Raw genomic sequence first — 25,722 nt, 5'->3', positions numbered from 1 at the left:
AGTCTTGAGTCCTATTGTTGTGGGGGTGGGTATCGGTGGTGAGCACGACCGCGAGAGGGGGCAGTAGAGTCGGCTCCACCGAACACACCGGAATTTAGGTCGTGACCCTCGGAGAAGCCCGAAAGGCACGGGTCCCTTACAGGACCATGAATCGCCAATAATTCGAGTTTGTGGGGTAGGATTATTTGCCCAATTTCAATACACCTAAATACCCACGCAGTCTAACTACCGGGGAGCCACACCCTCGGCCGACTCTGTCCGATCCGAGTTGCAGGTAATGACTCGGATCCAGCGTAACCGAGCGGAGTTACCAGAGCCACGCCGGACCAAATGAACAATTTACCCTCGCTATCTTTCAATACACAGCGTGACAAGCCAATGAAAGAAACACAGAAACGAGCTGGAACATTTAACAAAAGGGATTTATTTATAACAATAATCGGGGAGGGAGACACAGAGCAGTTACAACCGAATAAAAGAAATGTAACCAATGTACAATGAAAAACACTTAATAAATCCTACTTAAAGACTGGGCCCACAGATACACACACACACACACACACACACACACACACACACACACACACACACACACACACACACACACACACACACACACGAACTGGACCCTATGGGTCTACTGGGTAGAGCCGGGCCGGGGTACCTGTCCCGCCTCGTGCGGTCACACCGACTCGAACCACCACGGTGGGACTTGAACCCACGACCCGAAGTCCACGACCACTACCGTCTGTAGAGCCCTCGTCGACAACAACTCACTGGCTTTGCATGCCAGGTTGGAAATGTCTGAATTGAAATGTCCTTTCCCACAAGAAATGTCATAGACGATGACAGGCTGCTCGGCAAACGCTACGATCTCCGTATGCCAAACGCTGGTCCCGACAACCACACACCTCCTCTTTAGGAGAGAGGGGCTTCTTCTCCCCGTCACTCGCCTCCTGATTGGACGGTGGGTTGTCAGGCGACTTGTGGCGGCCTCCCGATTGGCTGGGGCGCGCGTGTGGTGCTCTCTCTCTCTGCTCATTGGCTGGAGGAAAATGCTCTCTGCCCCTCCTCGGAGCAGAGCTTCGACCTGAGGCGACGAAGGCTCCGCTCACGTCCTCAGTTAAAAACACGTGCGTTATGGCGACCGGCGAGTGCGGGAAGGTGGCGTTGTTGTAGTGGATGTAGAAGTAGTAGCTGTAGTTGTTGTTGGTGGTGTAAAAATCCTAGTTATAAAATAATTCACAGCGCACGTACAATTAATCACCCATTAAACATAGGACGGGACCCTACCTAGAAACACATACTTACCGATATAACTGATCTATAGGACCTGTCTGCTGAGTGCTCATGGCTGCCAGATTCGTACCGCTATCACTACACGCTGGGCCTTCAGGCCAGGCCCCAGATGCCGCAGGTTCCTTGAGGTTCTCTCCTCCTTTCTTAGCAATTTATGACCATAAAAATGACTTTTCATCAAGGCAACATTTTTGGTACTTTTTCAGTATAATCCAATTTTTAAAAATCAAAATTTGTTTGACCGACACTTTAATTAATAACATGCCTCGGACAGTTGGACTACAACGTGAAAACAAAGAAAATGCAAAACTTGACGATGGCATTCCAGAAATCGTGCAGGTTTTTGTTCATTTGTCAATTTGTTATAGTTTGTCCACATGTACATTTTTGCCTTTGAACTTGACATGTATTAAAAGAGTTCATTATTGAAATTAAACTTCATTGCTTCTGTTGTCATTCAACAAGGGGTGTTGTTGAGTCAGGAGGGTAGTGTGGTGTAGAATAATTCCTCCTTCGCATCAGGTTGTGTGCCACATTAGTTGGAGCATCACCTGCAATAGCTGTGAGCTGTCCATACCTGTACCTGCAATTCGATAAGAAAATGCGTCGAACCAACCGGTTCAGTAACCAAGCTGTCTGGGTGGGTTAAGCACTCAAGCACTCCAATCGGAACCGTTGCTAAGGAACAGCTGCTTGGTTTCTGAACACACCCCCTTACGTTGTGCATTTTTATGTTCGCCGGAACTATCTCGTTGAGCACCGGAACTCCGTCGCGGACACCGGAACTCCTTCGCGGAAACCGGAACTCCCTCGCCGCGTGAAGAATCATGCGTTTGATGCTCCTTTGCGCCAAAGAGAACGAACGAGCACCGTTTCCTTCTGAGAGCCTGAGAGCCTTCCCGATACTCCGTCATGGCGAGGCGGCTACGGCTTCGGTTTGTGTCGGATGCAGACGCGAAGCAGCTTATGGTGAATCGGCGAATTGGTGAGTCCGTGTTGGTGAGTCCGTGTTGGTGAGTCCGTGTTGGTGAGTCCGTGTCGCTGAGCTGTGTGAATGATCGCGGAGTCCGGTTGTCTCGAATGATGCGGTTCGGTTTCACTCGAGGGAGGGTACGGGCACATTGTGCGGTGTATTGTGGCCGTTGTTCACTTGGAAGTTTTTTAGTGTTTGGTTGTATAATCTGTAAATCGTTCAGAAGTGCAGAGGAACATGAGGGATTTATTTGTTTGTCATTGAGGATGAACTGGAGTTCAGGTGTTTGCCTTTGGCAAACGTTTTTGGTTCCTCACAGTCATTGATTTGGATCATCCCGAACTATAGACGTGTAATAAATAAAAACTTATTGTAATATACAGTTTGTCCACAAAATTACTGTTCGTAATACCAACCGGATTGAAAACGATGTGTAATGTAACGATGTGTAATGTAACGATGTGGTTTGATGAATGTCAAAGGTCATCCGAATGGTCTAATGGGGACTGTGCTCGAATGACTCACAAACGTGTTCAACATCCACTCCACTCCACTCCAGCTTGGCTCCACATCCACATCCACTCCACTCCACTCCAGCTTGGCTCCACATCCACTCCACTCCACTCCAGCTTGAGTCCACATCAACTCCACTCCACTCCAGCTTGAGTCCACATCAACTCCACTCCACTCCAGCTTGAGTCCATCTCCACTCCACCCCACTCCAGCTTGGCTCCACATCCACATCCACTCCACTCCACTCCAGCTTGGCTCCACATCCACATCCACTCCACTCCAGCTTGGCTCCACATCCACTCCACTCCACTCCAGCTTGGCTCCACATCCACTCCACTCCACTCCAGCTTGAGTCCACATCAACTCCACTCCACTCCAGCTTGAGTCCATATCCACTCCACCCCACTCCAGCTTGGCTCCACATCCACATCCGCTCCACTCCACGCCAGCTTGGCTCCACAACCACTCCACTCCACTCCACCTTGGCTCCACATTCACTCTACTCCACTCCAGCTTGGCTCCACATTCACTCTACTCCACTCCAGCTTGGCTCCACATCCACTCCACTCCACTCCAGCTTGGCTCCACTCCACTCCACTCCACTCCAGCTTGGCTCCACATCCACATCCACACCACATCCACATCCACTCCACTCCACTCCAGCCTGGCTCCACATCTACTCCACTCCACTCCAACTTGGCTCCACATCCACATGCACATCCACTCCACTCTAGCTTGGCTCCACATCCACTCCACTCCAGCTTGGCTCCACATCCACTCCACTCCACTCCAGCTTGGCTCCACATCCACTCCACCACTCCACCATTCCACTCCATTTGTGCTTGGCCAGATTGCCCCCTTCCTCTGAAGGATACTACGAGTCTCTGTAAACCTTTTGTGCGACTCATGAATCGTTTTTCTCCAAGCTTACTGCCTTCCATGGGTCATCCTGAAGCATTGTTGAACATGTGTAGCTGATTCGTCTCTCTAAACCAGGCAGCACACTGATTTTTCTTGTGGGGACGCCATTTGCAGTAAATGTGACGTCACGTGTCACAGGAGACGCCTGAAAATGGGGGAAAATAGGTCAACTAGAAGGGCACTTGGCAGAGTGCATACCTCCACCACGCAATGCCTGATCCACCTGAACATATTGTTGCGGTTCTCGGAACCACATACATACAACAGATAGTTGTCCCGAGTCAGTTATCCCACTAATATACGTGCAGATAGACCCCTTCCTTTTGTGTAGTGGGAGGACAAGGGAGTGCGTTGCGATGGGCTATTAGTTAGGTTTATTAAATCATTTTCCCCTCCATTCCACTTCCCACTCTTCCTCTTTTCACTTTTGAGGTAAATCTGCCTCGCTTGCCCCTCGTCTCACTTACCACAGCATGACAACCCACAGTACCCTCCCCAACGATCATTTCTGAGGCAAAATCGCAACGTGCACTCTGGAGTAGACTGGGCTTTGAGCTTCCACACTCGAGTCCAGACATATGCGGCGTGTCACGTATGCTTTTGCACCCAGGTGGGTGGGCTATACCGGTGTCTGGCCGAAGCCCGGCCCAGGATGGCGGACCACGTGGGGGCGTCGGGGCCAGTCGGAACGCCGACTCTGGCGATGACGTCGGGTTCGGCATGGCCCGTCCCCCGAGCTCTGGGCTCTATAAAACACGGAGAAGTCCTACGTGAGGGTTGTTATGCTAGGAGTGTGTGTGTGTTTGTTTCACTCTGTCTCCTGTCCTCGACTCCGCCCATGTCTCACCTCGACGGACCGCCTACTGCTCCACCCTCGCCCTCTGGACTCCTCCCTTCTCCACTCAAACTCCTGTTCGAAACACGATCTCCACACGTGCGGCTGTGGCCAGAACAACGCGGCTATTGTCGGGTGTGGCACCACGGAGCATCCCTCCCCCGAAACACCCAGGTACCGAAAACTATAACCTCAACCCCCTTCCTCCCTGGCTACAAAAGTCCTCTTTTCATTTGGGGTTTCTTTTTCTGTGTGTGTGTCTGAGTGTGCTGGTAACTGTCTGTTAAGTAAGTCTGTAGAAGATATTTTATTGTTGTTACTGTGAATAATCTCACGTCAAGTCTGCACTGTGTCTGCTTTCATAAGTTGCTTGTAAAATTGCCGCACCCCACACCTCTCTCCCCTTTCCCTGCGTTACATACCCAATAAGCCTTTTATTTGTTGTGCCACATGCTTTTCCTCGCTTGCTGTAAATAAATAATTGTTGTAGAAATGTTCCCAGCTTGCCTTTGTCTTTTCCATCATTGGTTCAGCATGGTTCAAATCCAGGTTTAGCCGGGTCTTTATTCCCAACAGTCCATTCCTTCTCGCTGGTACGTCCTTGGCAGTGTCGCTCGGCCGCATCCGATCCAGAAAGGTGATCCGATCCGGTAGAGTGATCCGGTTCTGACAAGGCGTACCGAGGGCGTGGTTAAACCGCATGGTTAATTAGGTAACCCGATTCCATAGGTGGAGGACCATAGATCACGCAGTTGAGTTATTGGCGTCCACGGTCGGTTAAGCGACCCACCGTGTCGCGGAATTATCCGTTTGCGACGGCCTACAATTTCGGGGAGTCTGGTGGGAATCAACGTAGCTATTGGTCTTCTATTGGTCTTCTCACCCAACCCCGCCGGCCCGCAACAATATTTTTTTTCACTTCATACATATTGTTGCGGGACGGCGAGGTCGGGTGAGAAGACCACTAGGTGGGGGAAGCTACGTCGATTCCCACCAGACTCCCCGGAATTGTCGGCCGTCACTCACGGATAATTCCGTGACACGGCGGGTCGCTTAACCAAACGTGGACGCCAATAACTCAACCGCGTGACCTGGGATCCTCCCGCCTATGGAATCGGGTTACATAATTAACACCGCGGTTTAACCACCGGGGAATCGTGCCCTCGGTACGCCTTGTCCGGATCGGATCACCTTTCCGGATCGGATGCAGCCGAGCGACACTGCCAAGGACATACCGGCTGGAAGGAACGGACCGTGGGGAATAAAGACCCTGCTGGACTAATGAGGGAAAAGACAAAGGCGAGCTGGGAACATTTCTACAACAATTATTTATTTACAGCAAGCGAGGAAAAGCATGTGGCACTACAAAGATTTATTGAGTACATAACGCAGGGAAAGAGGGGAGGGGTGTGGGGATGTGACAATTATTCAAGCAACTGACTAAAGCAGACACAGTGCAGACTTGACGTGAGATTATTCACAGTGACAACAATGAAAGATCTTCTCCAGGCTTGCTTGACAGACAGGCGCCAGCACACTCAGACACACACACAGAAAAAGAAACCCCAGATGGGACTTTTGTTGTAGCCAGAGAGGGAGGGGGTTGAGGTTATCGTTCTCGGTGCCTGGGTGTTTCAGGGGAGGGATTCTCCGTGGTGCGGCACCCGACAATGGCCGCGTTATTCTGGCCACAGCCGCACGTGTGGAGATCGTGTTCTGTACAGGAGGAGCTTGAATGGAGAAGGGAGGAGTCCAGAGGGTGAGGGTGGACCAGGTAGGAGGATTTGGATGAAACTTGGTGGACCTGTTGGGTGTGTGAAAAGCATGAAACATTTCAGTTTTGGTGAAGATCCGAATCTGGATCCGGAAATGAGAATCGTTTAATTTTTAAGTGATTATTCACCATTGAGAGTTGGTGCCAAAAACGATATATTGTTGTGGGCCGGGTATTGGCGACGAGCACGACCGCGAGTTGGAGCAGCAGTGTCAACTCCACTGAACACCCAGAATTCAGATCGTTACCCTCGGATAACTCCGAAGGTACGGGTCCCTTACAGGACCGTGAATCGTCAATAATTCAGCCACGTGGGACAGGGTTCTTTGCCAATCTTCAAAATACCTAGATCCGACGTGGGATACCTAGGCTACCTAGATACGACGTAGGATACCTAGATACGATGTGGGATACCTTCAAAATACCTAGGCCCACGTGGCGAGCTACCGAGGAATCCACAACCTCGACGGAGCTCGAACGGGACAAGCCGTAACCGTGCTCGACCCGTGCGTAACCCGAGCGGATGGTTACCGAGGTCCCTTCGGTCCAAATGCACAACTAAAGGAAACAATGGCCTTTTTAATCACCCAACACGCACCGTGCTAAACCAATGAAAGAAAGGACAAGGACGGGCTGAAACATTAAACAAAATGGATATGTACTGTATTTACAATAGGGAGAGGGAACACACAAAGAGCAGAGTTAAACCGACTAAGCAATGCAATCAATGTACAAGCAAAAAGCACTTAAACAATTCCTACTTCAAGACTGGGCCCACACACAGACACACACAAATACCCAAAATAAACGGACCACAATGGTCTTTATTGGAGGCCTCCAGCTCGAGGACAGGTGAGCTAGAGACCAGAGCTATCTCGGACCTTCCCGCCTCGTGCGGTCTTCGACGTCCTAGATCGGCGGGATTCGAACCCGCAACTCGTTGCCTCTGCAAGCACCGGGTACAGAGGGTAGCGTTGGCTCTCGCACACTCCGCCGGCATGCGACGAGACCAGAGCCAGCGACAAGACGAGAGCAGACGCCAGCGACAGGACGAGACCAGAAGAACCAGCGTAGACTCACTCGATGACCGCGCTGTCCCATCTATTTCTTTCCTCGCTCTTGTCGGGGGTGGGGGGGGGGACGTGTCTCACCCCACCGCACACCTCATTCGCTGGGGAAATCCGTCGTTTCCGTGATTGGTCGAGGGGCGTGTCGGGGCATCCCGGTGGACCACCCCTCAAACAGGGAGAGGAATATTCTCCTGCGTGGGCTGTGCTTATTGGCCGACCGCTGGGGAACTCGTCGCATCTCTCTGATTGGACGAGAGAGAGAGAGAGGCCAGGCCCTTTTGAACTCCGCCCACCGTGAGCGTTATGGCGTCAGGAAGGAGCGAAAGTGCTGGTGAAGGTGATGTAAAAATCCTATCTATAAAATAACTTCGCAGCGCATGCACACTTAATTCCCATAAGACATAGGGGAAAGGGAGCTATCTATCCACATTTACTTATCAAAATAACTGAGCTATGGGGACCTGAATGTTGAATACTCATGGCTGCCAGATTCGGAACACTATTTCAGTAGTACAATTTGCTTACCCCTGCCCACAAATGTAATTACCCCGGCCCCGCCTCTTCACTCCCCGCCCCCCGTCTCTTGATTCCCCACCCCACTTGCCCCCGGGCCCCCACCCCCCTGTCCACCCCTCACCCTCAACTCTGCCTAATTCAACCCAGCCCCCGCCCCATTTTCCCCTGTCTCCCGCTTTCAATTTGCTTACCTCCGCCCAAAAATTTGCTTACCTTGCCCCCCACCTCTTCATCCCCCGCCCCCGTCTCTTCATCCCCCCGCCCCCGTCTCTTCATCCCCCCGCCCCGTCTCTTCATCCCCCCGCCCCCGTCTCTTCATCTCCCGCCCCCGTCTCTTCATCTCCCGCCCCCGCCTCCACTCCTCGCCCCCATCTCAACGAAAAGTGTTTATTCTGCTTCAGAGTTGAAAGTTGACTATTGCCACTATGTGCGATGCACTCCTACAGGTACGAAGTTTCTTTCAGTCCAGGTCACAGTACCGAGAAAAACGTGACGCGACCGCTCGGAGGCGCACAAAATTGGTCCTTCAGTATTAATATATAGAAGATAGATAGATAGATAGAAGATAGAAGATACAGTAGATGCTGCTTTATAAAATCCAGCCGCTGATTGTGACCAAAATGCGTTGGAACGGAATTTTACATCGAGAAATTCTCCTTTTAATAAATCCACCTGCTTGGCATGTCTCAACCTAAGCTTGATGTAGTAGATGCGCTGCCGCAGAGTGAAAAAAAAACAAAAAAACAACAGCAACTGGTGACGGACTTCAAATCCTGCCGCCACTCGAATCCCTCCGACCCCAAATCCCAATAGCCAAGGGAAGAAAGCGACGACCAACCCGAGCCGATGCCAACAGCGGCAGAGATGCGGACCGCACTCGCCAAATTGGACAGGGGACTGCAGCTCTCAGGTTTTGCCCATCCCGATTTCCACCACGTGACGGATTCAATAAAGGAACATTTGCGCAATTCCCTCCCAAGCAAGCGACCTTGGAGAGATTCTTTTGAACAATCCCCTTGTCACCGTTTGATAAATCAATGTTTTTGTAGCAAAAAGCAGTGTTTAACGACATTCGCTTTTTGTCTTATCTATCCAGTAGGTGGCTGAAAATAGGTTCCCCGCTTAATAAATCCAGCCGGTTAATAAAGCCAGCCAAACGGCGTGGTCCCATGGTGGATTTATAAAGCAGCGTCGACTGTACAATGTTTCTTGTTACATTTTTTGTGTCAAATTCACATTCTGAGGTAGTCACCATGTGCAGAAGAGGATTTTACATTGCAGACGCTATTTTCGAGGAGTGGAATTAGTAATTACACCTCTCAGCAGTAACGTTCTGACGACGGACGTAATGGCGTCAGCGAATAACCGATGATGTCATGACGTCCTGACGCCTCTCACCGGTGACATCACACGTCGCCATGTAAACGAATGTAAAACGAAAAGTATTTATTCTGCTTCAGAGTTTAAGGTTGACTATTGGCACTATGTGTGATGCACTCTTTCAGGTACCATGTTTCTTTCAGTCCAGGTCACAGTACCGAGGAAAAACGTGACACGACCGCTAGGAGGAGCACAAAATTGGTCCTTCAGTATTAATATATAGATGTCAAAAAAATTTTTTTTATTATGCAGCACTGCATTGTGACTTGTATGATAATTTGAATCATAAAAGGATTTCAGTATTTTATTAACAAAATTGCATGTGTTTTTATATACGTGTATAAAGGACAATCATTGGACTCTGGCAGTGACAGCGCATCACACTCGGAGCCTGAGGGAGATGAGGATAAGAAGAAAGGAATTTGTGAAGTGAAGAACAAGAAGTTTGCGGGGAATGAGATTCCCAATCAGGTTCTTCCATCCTGCTCCAGGCTCACTCAGGTGTGTTCTTGTATTTTGAAATAGTACTGTATAAGATTTAGGTTAACCGAAGAACGAGGTGATTGAGGTTGAAAAGGAAAAGAACTGTCAGTGGAGCCACAGTTTGACAAAACAAGGGAATGAAGAAGAGAAGAAAGAGGAGAGGAGGAGAGGAAGCTCAGCAATTTGCAAGTAAATGGATTGAGTAAGGTAGGGTCAATGAGGGTAGAAAAGATCATGAGTATGGATGGGGGATGACATGAGATGGTGCTGCATCAGCTGCTTGAAGGCCTGGAGAGAAGAGTGGCATTGAACCATCTCCAGAAGTCATTTTCACAAATGGGAGAAAAGAGGAACGAATGAGTTGGGGTGCATGGCAAACCAGGATTTGGGAGTTTAACTAACGGTAAGAACAAGTGCATCCCGGAGTTGGTCCTGGGTAGAAAAGGTCACGGTTTTGGATGGAGGATGATCTGAGATGGTGGTTAACTGCTGTCTTGAAGACCTGAGTGGAATGTGCAAGGTTTTGTCTCATTTAGCTCCTTTAACATTTAACCCTTACTCGTTTGTCATTCTCTCAAACGATGAGTACAATGTCCTTGAAGCTAAAACTAGAAGTCTGATTGATGATCGTTCCAGTGATGTTGAGAAATTTCCAAAGCACACTTGATTATTCCTTCACAATAAAAAGGGTTTAAACTGAAAAGGCAGGACCATCTCATTAGTCCATCAGTTAATTGGAGTAAAGAAATGATTAGCTCAGCACACATACTCTGTCATGTAATTTGAGGTGGTGTATTTTCAATTGCTGCTTCGGTTTTATTATAATCACTGTAATCAATGAGATCGAACTGTGTGTGGCGTTTAGATATTTATCTGTCTGAGTGTTTGATTCACTTTTTCTTGCATAGCTTGTGCAGATTTTTCCGATCAGATGTATTTATATTGGTGCACGTTCCTTTTTCCGAAGTTCCATTTTAAAATCGTTGACATCGAGTGAGTCTTTCATGCAGCATCTCTTCACACCAACAACTCTATTCCAATGTCTCGGTCGTGCATTTGTTGCCCTCGTCCTCAATGTTCCATAGATCTCGGATTGCGTTTGAGGATGGTCGTGTTAATGGCAACACATCGGTTTTTGGTGTCCAGATTTCTCAAGCACAGCAACACACGGACTCGATCTGTTGGTCTCGATTCAAGTTTGTTGCTTGTTTGCTTCATTGACCTTGAAAAATAGAGAAATTCGCCTAATCATTGCTAAAACGAGTGGGCCACTTCAGTGAAAGATTTATTCTAATCACAATTTGTACAAACCTGGTTGCTGTGACCAGCAGGTGCACACTGGATCATGGGGTGTGGCGCTGCCGGTACCTGTGCGGGAGGACGAAAGTCCGAGTCTTCAGGTCCTTGGTACTTCCAGTCTTGCTCTATGGGTGCGAGACTTGGACTCTGACCAAGGATCTGAGACGGAGACTTAATTCCTTTGGTACCAGGTCTCTTCGGAGAATCCTTGGCTTTCACTGGTCGGATTTTGTGTCCAACGAGCGGTTGCTGAGAGAGACTCGGATGAGATTTGTTACCTGCATAGTCCGTGAGCGTCAGTTGCGGCTGTATGGACATGTGGCTCGTTTTCCTGACGCTGATCCTGCTCACCAGATTCTCTCAGCGAGGGAGTCTCATGAGTGGAGGAGGCCAGTGGGCCGACCACGTGCCTCATGGTTGCAACAGGTTGACCATCATCTCAAGGAGACGGGGATGGGCCTGGCATCTGCCTGGGGGATGGCCAGACGGAGGCCCCTGGAGTACCGGCGGAAAGTGGACGCAGCGACGCGCTGTTCTGGCACATGCTCCCATACCTGACCAGGTGCACAGACCGAAGAACACAAACAGTCTTGATGGAATCAAATGGCTGGCATGACATTTAAAATGCAATGGTGAAAATGGCTAATTGTAACAATTAGCAAAGCACCCATTCTTATGGACATGTTAATTTTCCCTCTGTTATGATTTACGGCTTGTGATGCAGGCCTCCACCAGGTAGCGCTATAAGATACACATTTACACACAGAGAATTGACGTCATCCTCCCCTCAGCCTGGACCGATGAATGTTCTTTGCCCTCTAAAATCTTCCAGTGCACACCCGAAATATAACCACCAGTTTTCAACTCGTTCCAATGAGCGGTTCAGTTCTCGTAATGTTCCCACGTCCGGGAGTATAATTTATTTATTTTTATTTTTTAAACTGCTAAAAATCCTCCAAAGTATACCTCAAGTACAACCAGCAGTTTTAAATTCATTCTGTCCAGTGGTTTAAGATGCATGTAAATTCAAACAAACAAGCAAACACGTCTTGAAATTTTTTTTTTATTAAATATCCACACCAGGGTGTTCCAAAAACACCCAGACAACTTTGGTTGTTAATCTATTTAGAACCACAATGATACAACGATACCCTTTGGTTTATATGATACAGAAACTCGTCATGTTTTGTGCACACCATCGATGCCCTTCAATGTGAGCTCCGATTGTCGTGCGCACGACATCAAGGCGGTACACAAGTTCTTGCCATGTTCGGCTCGGCATGTTTGCGTATACCAGTGCACATGCAGCTGTGATCCGAGAACGAAGATCCTGCAAATTTGTCACCTTGGTGCTGTCGACAACATCTTTGACAAACCCCCACAGAAAAAAAATCAAAAGCGGGTTATGTCTGGTGATCGTGGGGGCCAGGCAGTTGGTCAATCTTGTCCAATCCAGCGACCTGGAAATTTTTCATTCAGGATGACTCGAACGACTAAGGCCTAATGAGGGGGAGTGCTGTCCTGTTGAAAATTGATATTGGGTGCAGGTCTTCAATCTGTGGGAAGGTAAATCCTTCCAACCCTCTCATGTAAATTGTTGAGGTCACTATTTTCCGCAAAGAAAAACGGACCCACCAACTGGTCATGGAGAAGGCCACACGACACATTGACCTTTGGACTGTGGCTTATGTGTTCAATGACCACGTGAGGGTTTTCAGAGCCCCAGATCGTCACATTGTGCCAGTTGACCTTCCCGATGCATGAAAGCAAGCTTTGTCTGTGAACATGACCTTTCTCAGTTAATCTTTGTCATCCTGCGGCTGAGCATTTCCAAGGCAAACACCTTGCATTTGGGTCCATCATTTGTTTCGAGTTCCTGCAGAATCTGCACCTTGTAGGGATAGAGGTTCAGTGTTTTATGTAAATCCTGTGTACAGTGGTGGTTGGTAGTCCCAGTTCTCTGGATGCACGTCAAATTGTTTTATGGGATTTTGTTGAAATGATTCACGCACTCATTCAACGTCTGCTGCAATTGTGTTTGGTCGACCGGTATGTTTCTGTTTCTGTCAACTTCCAGTCTCCTTAAACCTCTTGCACCACTCTCTGATACTAGTCCGTGATGACTGATTCCTTCCATACCTTGTATGGAAATTACACTGAACTTGCGGGTCGGATGTCGTCTCCCTGAACCATTTGACATACTGAGATTTCTCCTGTGGAGTCGCCATTTTCTTTTACATTTAACCACCAGACCTGAAAATATAGAAAACTCTATGAGTTTCTGTGTCACATAAAACAAAGGGTATCATTGTATCAAATGTGGTCCTAAATATATTAACAAACAAAGTTGTCCAGGTATTTTTGGATCACCTTGCATATGTGTGTATAATATATTGTTACGAATTCACGCCCACCGGCGTGCGATCGACCACGTTTTTCTAATAGCAGCCGCGTCGCCCACCGGACGGACAATTCAGTCGTGACCTTCCGGAACAACGCCGGAACTCTGTCACGGGTGGGTTCTTAATCCCACCACGGCCGAGCCAATTTTCTACCCGCGCAAAATAGGGTCAATCGCCGAATATCGATATACCTAAGTACTCGGGCGGGTAGTCTACCAGGAGACCTACCTCGACGCAGGTCGGCTTGGACACGAACCGCTCAAGCGGTCCGTTCCGTTCTTCAGTGATAACCGAGCGGGTATTATCGCCGGATCCGATTCTATTTACCGGGTGTTGAATACCCAACTACTATTCTGCAGTGCAAGATGGTATTCCAATAGGGGAAAGAGGACGCAACGAACGGGGTACATTTAACCAAGCACATCTATTTACTTCAACACGTATACAGGGAATACTAAACACGCATGCAGTAAGCAATGCAAACACGTATACAGGCAACGGAAGCACTTCAAAATCTGCGGCCACTAGCAATTATACGGTGGCCGCAGTATTTCCACGGTCACACAATGTAGTAGTTACACATGTTTTTATTTTTCGGGTAGCCGCACGGCGTATTTATAAAGTGTGGAGATCGAAAACGTGGGGGTGCCGTAATTTTTTGGGGGTTGGGAAAATTCATTTTTCATTAAGAAGAGCTTACGGCAGCCGCACGGAAAACGCAAGCCCACCGTACGCCCTACGTACGGTCGACGTGGAACACATCTACGTCATAGCTTGGTTTTGTCGAATTGCTACGGCGAGCGTAGAAATGAAAAAAGTTATAACTCCGCAGTTATAATTCCACGGCACCCCTACGGCCTGTCAAAGATAGCCAAACAGCGTAGGGCCACCCGAAGGCCACCTCAGTTTCTCTGCGGCCGCCGCACGTTTGGCCGCACGTTTTCTCTGCGGCGTATGGCCGCCTTATCCTCGCCGTAGAGCAAATGTGACTGAGTACTTCCACCGACGAACTGAATGAACAAAGCGCAAAGATGCGGGTCGAACAGATGGGGGAGACGCGTGAACAAACATGAACGCTACGTTTTGTTCGGTTTTTTTTAATGTATTGGATTTTTAGGGCCAAACTTTCTCGAAAAAATTGTTCGGATTCCAATATTTTCAAACAGCTTGGCCGTTCGGATTCTGGGGGACCACGGTATATTATAGTTATAGTATATTCAGTTATATATACTGGTATATTTTTATTTCAGTAAAAAAAAAAGGACTGGTGTTTATATACCCACTCGTTACCGTCCGTCTGGCCGCACATTCGCCTTAGGCCCCCTTGCGGTCGCTTTGCGGGCACCTTGAGGTCTCCTTGCGTCTGCCTTGAAAATTATATTGCCGCCGCAGCGACGCCCTAAGGTCACCGTGCAACTTCAAATCAAAGACCGTACGGCACCCCCATGTTTTCCGTCTCCACAATTTATAAACACGCCGTGCGGATACCCGAAAAATAAAAACATATGTGACTGCTACATTGTGTGACCGTGGAAATACTGCGGCCGCCGTATAATTGCTAGTGGCCGCAGATTTTGGAGACCCCACGGCCTCCGTGGCAAATGTGACCTTGGCCTTAACCACTAAGCCACACCAGGCGCATATATGTATATGTGTATGTGTATGTATGTATATATATGTATATATATATATATATATATATATATATATATATATATATATATATATTGTTGTGGATTTTCGCCCGTCCGGCGTGCGGGTGACCGCCTTTAACTCAATTGCGGCCGCGCGCCCACCGAACGAGCAATCTCGTCGCAGCTTTCGGATCAACGCCGAAACCCAGCTACGGGTGTTTTTCACCACACCATAAACCAGCCAACTCTAAAGGGTCCACACACTGCAGGTTCGATCACCGAATTGTCGATGTACCTAATTATTCGCGCAGACAGAAATGCGGGGAGTTTATACCTCAATGGACCCTGCACGAAAAGGAGCCGCTTTAAGAAGCTCGTTCCGTTTGCGATTGCCGAGCGGTTTTGTATCGCCAAGCCCCGTCGGACCAGATGTACGTTTTATCGGCTTATAATCAGCCAGCTAATTATTCCGAACGCAATTGTGGCAGTCAATGGAGGAAGGGACGCAACGAGCAAGTGACATTCACAAATGGGGACATTTATTTCCACACAGGCATGCAAGCAATGCAATGAATGGGGGTGGGGGGAGATGGGGGAAAAAGACACGAGCAAAAACACTACAGCCAATGTCTATTTATTATGTACATGCACTTAGTCAGTTCTACTTGGTAGACAAGGCGCCACAGACTTTCATGCAAACCCCAAGAAAGAAAAAGAACCGGGCTCGTAAGCCTTTATAATTGCTCGGAGCCGGGATGACCGAAGGGACTCCGAGAGACCGAGCAGGCGACCTGCCACCCTCTTGGTGACTGGCTGGGCGACCCTTGATGTCTCTGCCCGCACTCCAACCTCCGAACTCTCCAAGCTCTCTTCCCAACTCCACCACACCAGCGCTGCGTGAACTTGAACGCTCTCTCCCAGCGCTCTTAACCAAGTTGTTTGTTCCTTATCGACGACCCGGAGCCTCCTCAACTGCTCAACTGGACTCAAGGCTCCCAAACTCAACTCACCAACTCGACTCCCTCCACCGACCAACAACGCTCTAGGCATTGAACGTGCCTTTTTATAGCCCGGAGGGGAGGGGTCGCTCTGGGCTTACCACCCAAAATCAGCGCCCTCCTTCCTTTCACCTTTGAACCTTCACCCCTGGCTGGCTCCGCCCCTTTCGCCATTCTGATCCGATTCTGCCATCAAACGCGGCCGTGGTTCAGATCACTTTCACAACACGGCCGTGTTTGAGATCACTTTGCCGCTGTCGCGTATGCCATCGTGTTTGTTTGTGGAGATGTTGTTTGTTGGGATGTTGTTGTTGGTGAAAAGATGGCGGTGTTGTGGAGATGCTGGTGAGGAGAAGTTTGTTTGTTTGTGGAGATGTTGTTGCTTGTGGAGATGATGGTGAGGAGAAGTTCATTTGTTTGTGGAGATTGGTGTTGTTAAAATAAAGGTAGAAAAGAATAACACTACCTCAAGATTCACAGTCCAGCACACAATAATACCCATTAAACCGGCCGGTGGGGAAATCTAACCTGGAACACACACTTACCAAAATAACTGACCTCTGGGGAACCTGAATGGTGATCTGTGAATTTCCACAACCGTAACAAAATATATATATATATATATATATATATATGTATATATATATATATATATATATATATATATATATATATATATATATATATATATATATATATATATATATATGTATATGTACACACACACGACCGGTCAAAAGTTTTAGAACACCCCCATTTTTCCAGTTTTTACTGAAATTTAAGCAGTTCAAGTCCAGTGAATAACCTGAAATGGTACAAAGCTAAGGGATAAAGTACAAGATGTTAAAAAAAATAAAGGTTTTGGTTACCAAAAACTGAAAAATAATGTAAATCTCAGTTTCAACAAGTAATGGGTTAGCAACTGCAGCTGTTCTGCAGCAATGGAAGTAAATTAAGCCTTGAAAGTTGATGCGAACAATTCCGACAGGTGTCCCAACTTTTGTTGATTCGTCACAAACCCTCTGTCTGTATAAAAGCAGTGTTGGAACAGACTGTGTTGCTGCACCCTCGGAAGCATTATTTGGACAATATTGCACTGCAGGAAGTAGTATATTGCTATTATAATGGTGAGAAAAAGACAATAAAGGAAGACAGACAGACCATTATAACCCTTAAATCTTTAGGTCTTTCCTTTGGAGAAATTGCAAAGGAAGCCAAGGTGTCAGTGAATACAGTTATCCATACAGAATGTCAGTGAATACAGAAGCATTGTTCTTCAACTCTTTTAATATACAGGTTTTATTGTACAGTAATTACAATTATTAATTTGTCATTGTATCTGTATGTGCTCCATCATTCTTCTGAGTCAGGGTTTCCGCATACCATAGCGGGCGAGGGGGAGAGGGCAGAGGGGAAAGGACGGAGGGAAGTGCGAGAAATTTATCAGGGGTCAAGTAACTTTTGGGCTACCCTGTACATATATATATATATATATATATATATATATATATATATATATATATATATATATATATATATATATATATATATATATATATATATATATATATATATATATCGAGATCATGTTCCACCGCTGATTGAAATCTAGCAATGTCCACACTGATCATGGTAGAGAAGAGCCTTTTATTTCACATCAAAAGAGTACATGACAAAGTGAGACAGAGACTACCTACAGTATCCCAGCTCAGTTAAACTCTCTGGCCCGCAAGTAGTTTGGTTTACTTCATATATACTTTTTCCTGCTCATCTGTTTTCATGATTTCCCCAACTTCCATCAGGTTTATATTTCCTTTCTTAGATATCGTATTCTTTGAAAGTAACAACACCCCAGCACTGGTTCTCTCCTGGCCTGACAAAGCATTGATCTTTTCACTAGCAAGATCTGTTATTGGTCAGGCAGATCTTTATCACAATATATATATTATCTTCTCATTTACTGCAAGATGTTCCATTTTGAACTATACCAAAACAGTGCTGATTTATGATCGGGCTTCTCCGAGCTCAAGGCTCAAAGAATGTTGTTACAAGGGCCAACAAGATAGCCAGATGTTCAGCTGCACGACAGAGAGAGAGATAGAGAGATAGAGAGATAGAGAGATAGAGAGATAGAGAGATAGAGAGATAGAGAGATAGAGAGATAGAGAGATAGAGAGATAGAGAGATAGAGAGATAGAGAGATATAGCCTACTTGCTTTGATTACCAACATTCAAAAACTGTAGCTTACTGAGAGCATTTTAAATGCTTTGGCTTCCTCAATTAAATGCTACATTCAATTTAAGAAAAGGTAATCCTACTAAAAATGGCTGCTCTCATCTTGGGAGCTGTTCAACAGCTCCACACCATCAAAAGGCACTTGGGAACGGGAGGAAACTCTGACAGGAAGAGGTCTGGCAGACCCAAAGCCGCAACACATGCAGAAGACAAGTTTCTGAGAGTCAACAGCTTGCGTGATAGGCAACTCACAGGACAGCAGCTTCAAGCACAGCTTGGAAAGAACACTGGTCGAAGTAAGGAAGTCTCAGTTTCAACTGTGAAGAGAAGACTTTGAGCTGCAGGCTTGACAAGTCGAGTGGCAGTGAGAAAGCCATTGCTGAGATGGCAAAATAATAAAAAGAGGCTTGCCTGGGCCATGAAGCACCACCAGTGGACTACTGAAAACTGGAAGAAGGTCTTGTGGACCGGTGAATCAAAATTTGAAATCTTCGGTTCATTACACAGGGTTTTTGTACGCCGTCGAGTTGGCGAAAGGATGGTTCCTCAGTGTGTGTGACACCAACTTTCAAACATGGAGGAGGAAGCGTGATGATCTAGGCCTCTTTTGGTGGATCCAGAGTTGGCGACTTGCACAGAGTGACTGGCACCCTGAACCAAAAGGGCTACCACAGCATTTTGCAGCGCCATGCAATACCCTCTGGTCTATGCCGAGTTGGTCAGGGGTTCATCCTACAGCAAGATAACGACCCAAAACATAACTCCAGGCTATGTCATAACTACCTTAGAAGAAAAGAACAAGACGGTAGGCTTCAAATCATGGAATGGCCATCGCAGTCTCCACACTTAAACCCCATCGAGCTGGTTTGGGATGAACTGGACAGAAGGGTGAAAGCAAAGCAACCTCCAAGTGCAACACATTTGTGGGAATTTCTGCAACAGTGTTGGAAAGAACTCTCCGAACAATATTTGATTTCCATTGTTGAAAGAATGCTACGAGTATGTTCGGCTGTTATATCTGCAAAAGGTGGCTACTTTGATGAGTCAAAAATTTAGATTAAATTTTGTTCAACAAAACGATTCCATGATTTATTTTTTATCTGCAGTTGTATATTTGTTCTATGCTTTAATTTCAGAGTACATTTAAACATTAAACTGCTTAAATTTCAGTAAAAACTGGAAAAATGGGGGTGTTCTAAAACTTGTGACTGGTAGTGTATATGTGTGTATACTGTATGTATATGTATGTATATGTATATATATATATATATATATATATATATATATATATATATATTTATATATATATACATATATATATATACTGTATATTGTTTTGAAAGAAGAAGAAGGTGTTTCCTACAAAAAGTTGTATTTATTTCTGGAATATGCCAATTATGGAGGATTATTCACAATGAGAAGATGGCTGGATAAATGTTTGTTGTTCTTAGTTATAGTAAATTTTATGACTCGGGTTAATAATGTTATATTTTTATCTGAGGAACAAATGTGGATTATTGATGGGACAAAAGTTCAACTTAAGGAATGCTGAATTAGCAATGCTGAATTAACTTAAGGAATGCTGAATTAGCAATGCTGAATTAACTTAAGGAATGCTGAATTGTGACTTTTTCCCAATGTCTGAGTGTTTCCTTTTAGGCAGAGCAGGGAGACGTACATAATTATTTTGAAGCACACCGAAGCTCCAAAGTGTGTACGTCAAATCGCACATTGTCCTGCCTTCGCTCTGCACACTTGGACCAGGTAATGTAGAGATTTAACGGAAAGAGGCTGGGAAAAGGTTGAGGACTCTCAGGTTGTTTGATTGTCACCCCAGTTTGATTGTCATTTAACCGGGGTATACACCCCAGTGTATACCCCGGTTAAAATAGGTGTACCGTATCCCTGTGTCGTAAGAGGCGACCAGGGTTGCGTCAGGAAGGGCATCCGGCATAAAACATGTGACAAATCACTATGCGGATCATACGGATGATCTGCTGTGGCGACCCCGAACGGGAGCAGCCGAAAGAAGAAGAGGTTGTTTGTTTGTCAGTTGGATGTTCTTGCTCATATTTGACCTCGATGTTTTTAAATAATCTGATTGCATTGCAGGATCGGTTGTTGGGCCTTCTGGCTGATCTACCACCAGTCTTTCTTGAAGAACGGCAAGCACTGAAGGAAGGATATCGTCACCTCTTCTCAAAATGGTTGCTGCAGCTTAGGTTGGTATCCCAGCTTATTGTGCCCTACAAGGCTTCAATATTAACTCTTTCACGATGAGATATGATTATGCTGTTTGTGGGTGTATGTGTGTATATGTATATGTATATGTATATGTATATATATATATATATATATATATATATATATATATATATATATATATATATATATATATATATATATATATATATATGGTGGCCTGAAAGTCACTTTACCCTTCCCAGTGAAGCATTGTTCTTCAACTCTTTTAATATACAGGTTTTATTGTACAGTAATTACAATTATTAATTTGTCATTGTATCTGTATGTGCTCCATCATTCTTCTGAGTCAGGGTTTCTGCATACCATAGCGGGCGAGGGGGAGAGGGCAGAGGGGAAAGGACGGAGGGAAGTGCGAGAAATTTATCAGGGGTCAAGTAACTTTTGGGCTACCCTGTACATATATATATATATCGAGATCATGTTCCACTGCTGATTGAAATCTCATCTTGGGAGCTGTTCAACAGCTCCACATTTGCCTCTCTGTTACTTAGAAACATAATGGAAAAGGAACACCACAATCATAATAATTTTTAGAGATGGAATCTCGATGGATTGGTCAGGTGGTAGACGGGAGTCTTTTCTATAGGTGGCACACCCTTATGAGTAGCTCCAAGTGGGCCATAACGTCACGAAAGCTCCGTCCGCACTTTCTAGCCTCATAGAAAAGCCCCCCCTCCACCATCCTGACCGGCCCACCAATACCCCACCCCTCTGTAGTATAGTGGATACATTTCAACAATTATGACTTGAATATAGGTCATGAGGAAGCAAAATTACTTTTCAAAAACAACACTCAGAGAAAGAATTATTTCACACACAAAAAAGATACATATATTTTTAACTAACTATGGTTCTTTATGAACAGCAAACAAGAATATAATTTTTATAAACAACAAGTAAGAATATATATATATATTTTTTTGCTATTTATTGTGTTCTTTATGAACTAAAAAAACAAGAATATAATTTTTATAAACAACAAGCCAGAGTCAAAGAAAATTTTAAAGAAAATCCCAATATTTTCCAACAAGGCAATGTTTAGATAATATTTCTTTCCATCCGCTTCATTGGTACAAACAATTCGAGACACTCATCCAATGTGAGTTTGAGCAGTGTGTACTCCCGAAAGCACTAGTGTCTGTACTTTCATATTTCCCAAAAAATAATACCACCATCACGGTGTCTCGACTAAATTTTAAACTAGGTTCTTCATTTTCTGGGTTTTCTGGGTTTTCAGAGATGGTTGGTCCAGGGGAACTTCATGCACCACCATTGTGTCACTGTGGTAAATTTTCTCACACACACACACACACACACACACACACACACACACACACACACACACACACACACACACACACACACACACACACACACACACACACACACACACCATTACTTTTATGCCATGATGACAATAACACTGAATATCATCAGGCCAACTATCAATATGTGTAATATCCATGTTCCCCCTTCACCAAACACTTCCATTACCCATGATCTTAACCCTTCTTCCTTAAAATAGTCATGGTACTCTGCAGTTACCTTCCTTCGGTGTTCTGCTAAGTCACAGAAATATACCATTTAATGATTTCTGGGATTCTGCAAGATTATTTATTCGTATCCTTATCTCTATCCTTGTCCCAGTTATCCCTTCATGTAACAGTGTCTTGTTCCAGGCGTACAATGCCTTTGTCCCCTTCATCCCGTGGCACACGAGATGCATAATTGTATATCAGGGCCTGATAAGTGTTTTCCCATATACGCCTTCCTAATGCAATTGATCCCAATGTTTACCTTTTTTTACCCTGTGCACCCTGTCACAACCCATTCCTTGTTTCCCCTACCATTGACCTACCAAACATTCTGATCTCTATGACATTCCCAAAATGTCCTCACTATCTGTTATTGTCCATATTATCACGATTATACACACGCTAATCAAACACTGCCACATCTGTCATAAACCTCCAGTAACATTCTTTCTCTTTTCGATTTCCTGTATCCTTTTGCAATGAGATGCGTGAATCCATGATTGGCTTACATTTTCTTGACAGCTCCTTGGGTAACCAATAATACCTGAAAAAGTCCAGTCCACTGCATCTTTAGGACATTCCTCCATTCGAACACCCTGTTATCAAACTCTTTCACAATATTTATTCGCATCACAAGAGTTAATATTCATTTATACATGTCCATATATTTTACAGACATTCTACCAATAATTATATGTACTGTTTGGCCTTGCCCTTAAATTGGTGACCAGGATCCCAGAGCCCTGAGCTCAAGTTTCATTTACCACTAAACGAACCCCAGAGGGCTAACTCAGCCTGTCACTCCTTTAAGACTGGCAAGAAAAATGAACATCAGTACACTGGTAATAGGGGCACCGCATCAGCAGCACAGTCATGCTCCAACCAGTGATGCAATCAACAGCCCAAAGGCAGCACACACCACAAACATTTGATAATACATAGCTGCTTCCAAAACTTTCGATTTTACAAATTTTCGATTTTCTCCCACCTCTGCAAGTTCTTGAGTGTACCATATTCTCAGCACCTCCTTCTACATCATCCCCTTTTTGTTCGTGCAGCTCATTTTTATGAGCCAAAACGAGCAAACCTTTTGGGCAACCACTTTACCCTTTTTATTAAGACCATATTGTTGAGGGGGCTGGGTATCAGCAGCAAGCACGACCGCGAGAGGGAGCAGTAGAGTTAGTTCCACCGACCACACCCTTCTTTCCCATTCATAAGTTGGTCGTCATCAGAGAGCGTACATAGCCCCACGGTCTACCATTATGACAATACAATGCACAGCCTTCCCAGGTACGGTGGCTGCTATAATATGAAAAACGCGTTTTTAAAATACCAACCGATGCTGACGTCAGAAGACAAATTCAGATCTCAACGTAAACAAAGATGTGAATTCTGCCTGTCCGAACCGACCCATGGGTTCACACCACTACCTTCACCACAGATGCATGTGCTCACCTGCACCCACCATTTGCTCACCCACTGACCCAGACGATCCTGATGGTGCAATTATCCCAATCGCCCCTTGGCATCCTGGTGTTGCAGACTCCCCTTGCGGACCCCTGTCTCCCGCATTGCCATCCATGTTTACCAGGTGCTCCTGGCCTACCCCCATCACCATGAGGGCCAATCATGCCATCATGACCACTTGGGCCCGGAGGTCCGATAGGACCAGAACCACCAACAGTTCCACTGCCTCCCGCTTCTCCAGGCGGTCCAGACAACCCAATGGCTCTCTGGGCACCATCATGAAGCCCATAAGAAGCACATAAGGGCAGAGTCATTAGAATATAAAATTAATGGAAATTTATACACAAGCACCCATACAGGTGCTGCTTAAGGACTGGCCCCCACCAGACATACACCCCCCTCCCCCAAAAAAGGGACCCCGTTGGGTCGTTATTGATACTCCCCCCTCGGAGGGAAGGTGAGCTGGAGGTGAGAAGCTTCCTTGGACCTTCCTGCCTCGTGCAATCGTTGACAATCTGGCTCGATGGTACTCGAACCTGCAACTCGATGCCGCTGCAAGCACCAGGTAGTTAGGTAGCGTTGATTGCCAATGGAACTCCCCCACAGGCGCTCGGCACGTATGCTCATCGGAAAGGCCGATGGTGGAAGGTAGCCAGGGAGGATGTCGTTGTTGTAGTTTTTTTTTTTTTTTCTTCTTCATATGTGCTCAATATATTACTATCGATTTAACTATTCTTGACTAGCACACTTTGCGACATTAAATATCCTCTTATTTCCACAGTTCCCCTACATTGTTCCATCTGTACAGTATACACATATCAGGAATATGCTTTCACCCTCGGCTCGATTGCATACCGCAATTAGCACAGAATCACTTTCCAAGATGTTATTCTCAGTGTACACTACATACCCTGACAGTTATGTCCAGTATCGGACATCTTTCGATTACCACATTTTACTCAAACAGTGAGTCAACCAACACTGCATAATCAGATATCATCCATTCATCCATTTGGACCACACTTCTGCAAAGCATTTGGTGCTGCCCAAAATAAAATAAAATACAATATTTTCCTCTGTTCCCGGCTGAGTTGCGTATGTAATTATGTCCACAGCCACAGTTGCGATTTTAACTCGTTCTTCATTCAAACATGTCATGGTAATTGTTTTTAAAATCTGCCAAATTCTCAATTATCTTTTACATGAGCCTAAAGTAAACTCGTACAGTACAATCCGTAGCCTGGTGTTAGCTCAGTGGTTGGGTTTAACTCAACCTGTCATCCTTCCCAGGTCGGTGAGATGAGTACCCATTCCAATGTGTGTATCGGTGGAGGGACACTGACTCATTTGCACTGCATCATTTGCACTGCCACGTCCTTGTGACGATTGATACTAATCTGTCGCCACGTGCTGCACACGAATGACGACTCGAGTTCTGACTCGTGCCCATCATGACAGCAGCTGTGCCCCTGCATGTCTGAGCAGCAGTTTTGTAGCTTAATGTTCAGGGTGCCTGCAATCACTTGCCAACTCTTCGCAAAAAGCATCGTGGGATCTTTAATGTCCACGAACCGATGTCTGCAAACTTTGCAGTGCATGTGAAACACCAGGATGGCAGTTTAGAGCTGCGTTGAGATTTGAACCGAGGCTGCACAGCTCAAAGGTCAGCGTCCATACCTCCAGACTCTTCGGAGGTGCAGGAGGCTGCAGGGGGTTGGCACATTGTGGAATTTACTCAGGGTCCAGCACACAATGGTCTTGTCCATTTGCACATGTGTACTTGCAAACTTACAAGGCCAGGATGAACTGCTTCGAAAATTTACACAGCACCCTCGGCACGGCCGATTTCAATGTGGCCCAGATGTTGACCACACTCGTGCTTCGTACTCCATCTCGCACACCGTACAGCCCTCCCTCCTTCGAGGGCTCCACACACTGCTTACTTCGTACATTCAACCACAGATGCCTATCACAATTGATTGTAAAACCGAGCTCCTCACAATAATGATGCAACCAACCGTGTTGATAATTTTCCGTGCCTCACTCGGTTAAAAAAAAAAGATATTTCTTTTCCAAAGCTTCTCCCCGCATTCAGGCAAACTTCACGCAGCCCGACTCT

At 46.0% G+C, this 25,722-nt stretch overlaps 1 protein-coding gene across 8 annotated transcripts in view; it reads left to right on the top strand.

The window, feature by feature from the left end:
* The first annotated feature begins 2,059 nt into the window (after positions 1–2,059).
* ORC2 (origin recognition complex subunit 2) overlaps positions 2,060–25,722 on the top strand; it is a 177,388-nt gene continuing 153,725 nt past the window's right edge. For all 8 annotated transcript variants that reach the window (XR_015056262.1, XR_015056261.1, XR_015056260.1 and 5 more), the window contains exons 1-4: positions 2,060–2,284; positions 9,628–9,782; positions 19,993–20,097; positions 20,446–20,555. Coding sequence is in view for 3 of the 8 variants with exons in the window: in XM_085874030.1 (XP_085730156.1) it covers positions 2,212–2,284; positions 9,628–9,782; positions 19,993–20,097; positions 20,446–20,555 (443 nt within the window). In the remaining 5 variants the exon portion in view is untranslated. The remainder of the gene's footprint in view (positions 2,285–9,627; positions 9,783–19,992; positions 20,098–20,445; positions 20,556–25,722) is intronic.

The sequence above is a fragment of the Eptatretus burgeri genome, chromosome 3 (genome assembly GCF_056783735.1).
Source record: "Eptatretus burgeri isolate ZD-2024b chromosome 3, Ebu_testis_v1, whole genome shotgun sequence".
Classification (NCBI taxonomy): Eukaryota; Metazoa; Chordata; class Myxini; order Myxiniformes; family Myxinidae; genus Eptatretus; species Eptatretus burgeri.
Note: the sequence above shows the minus strand (reverse complement) of the source record. Positions and strands in the feature narration are given on the sequence as shown.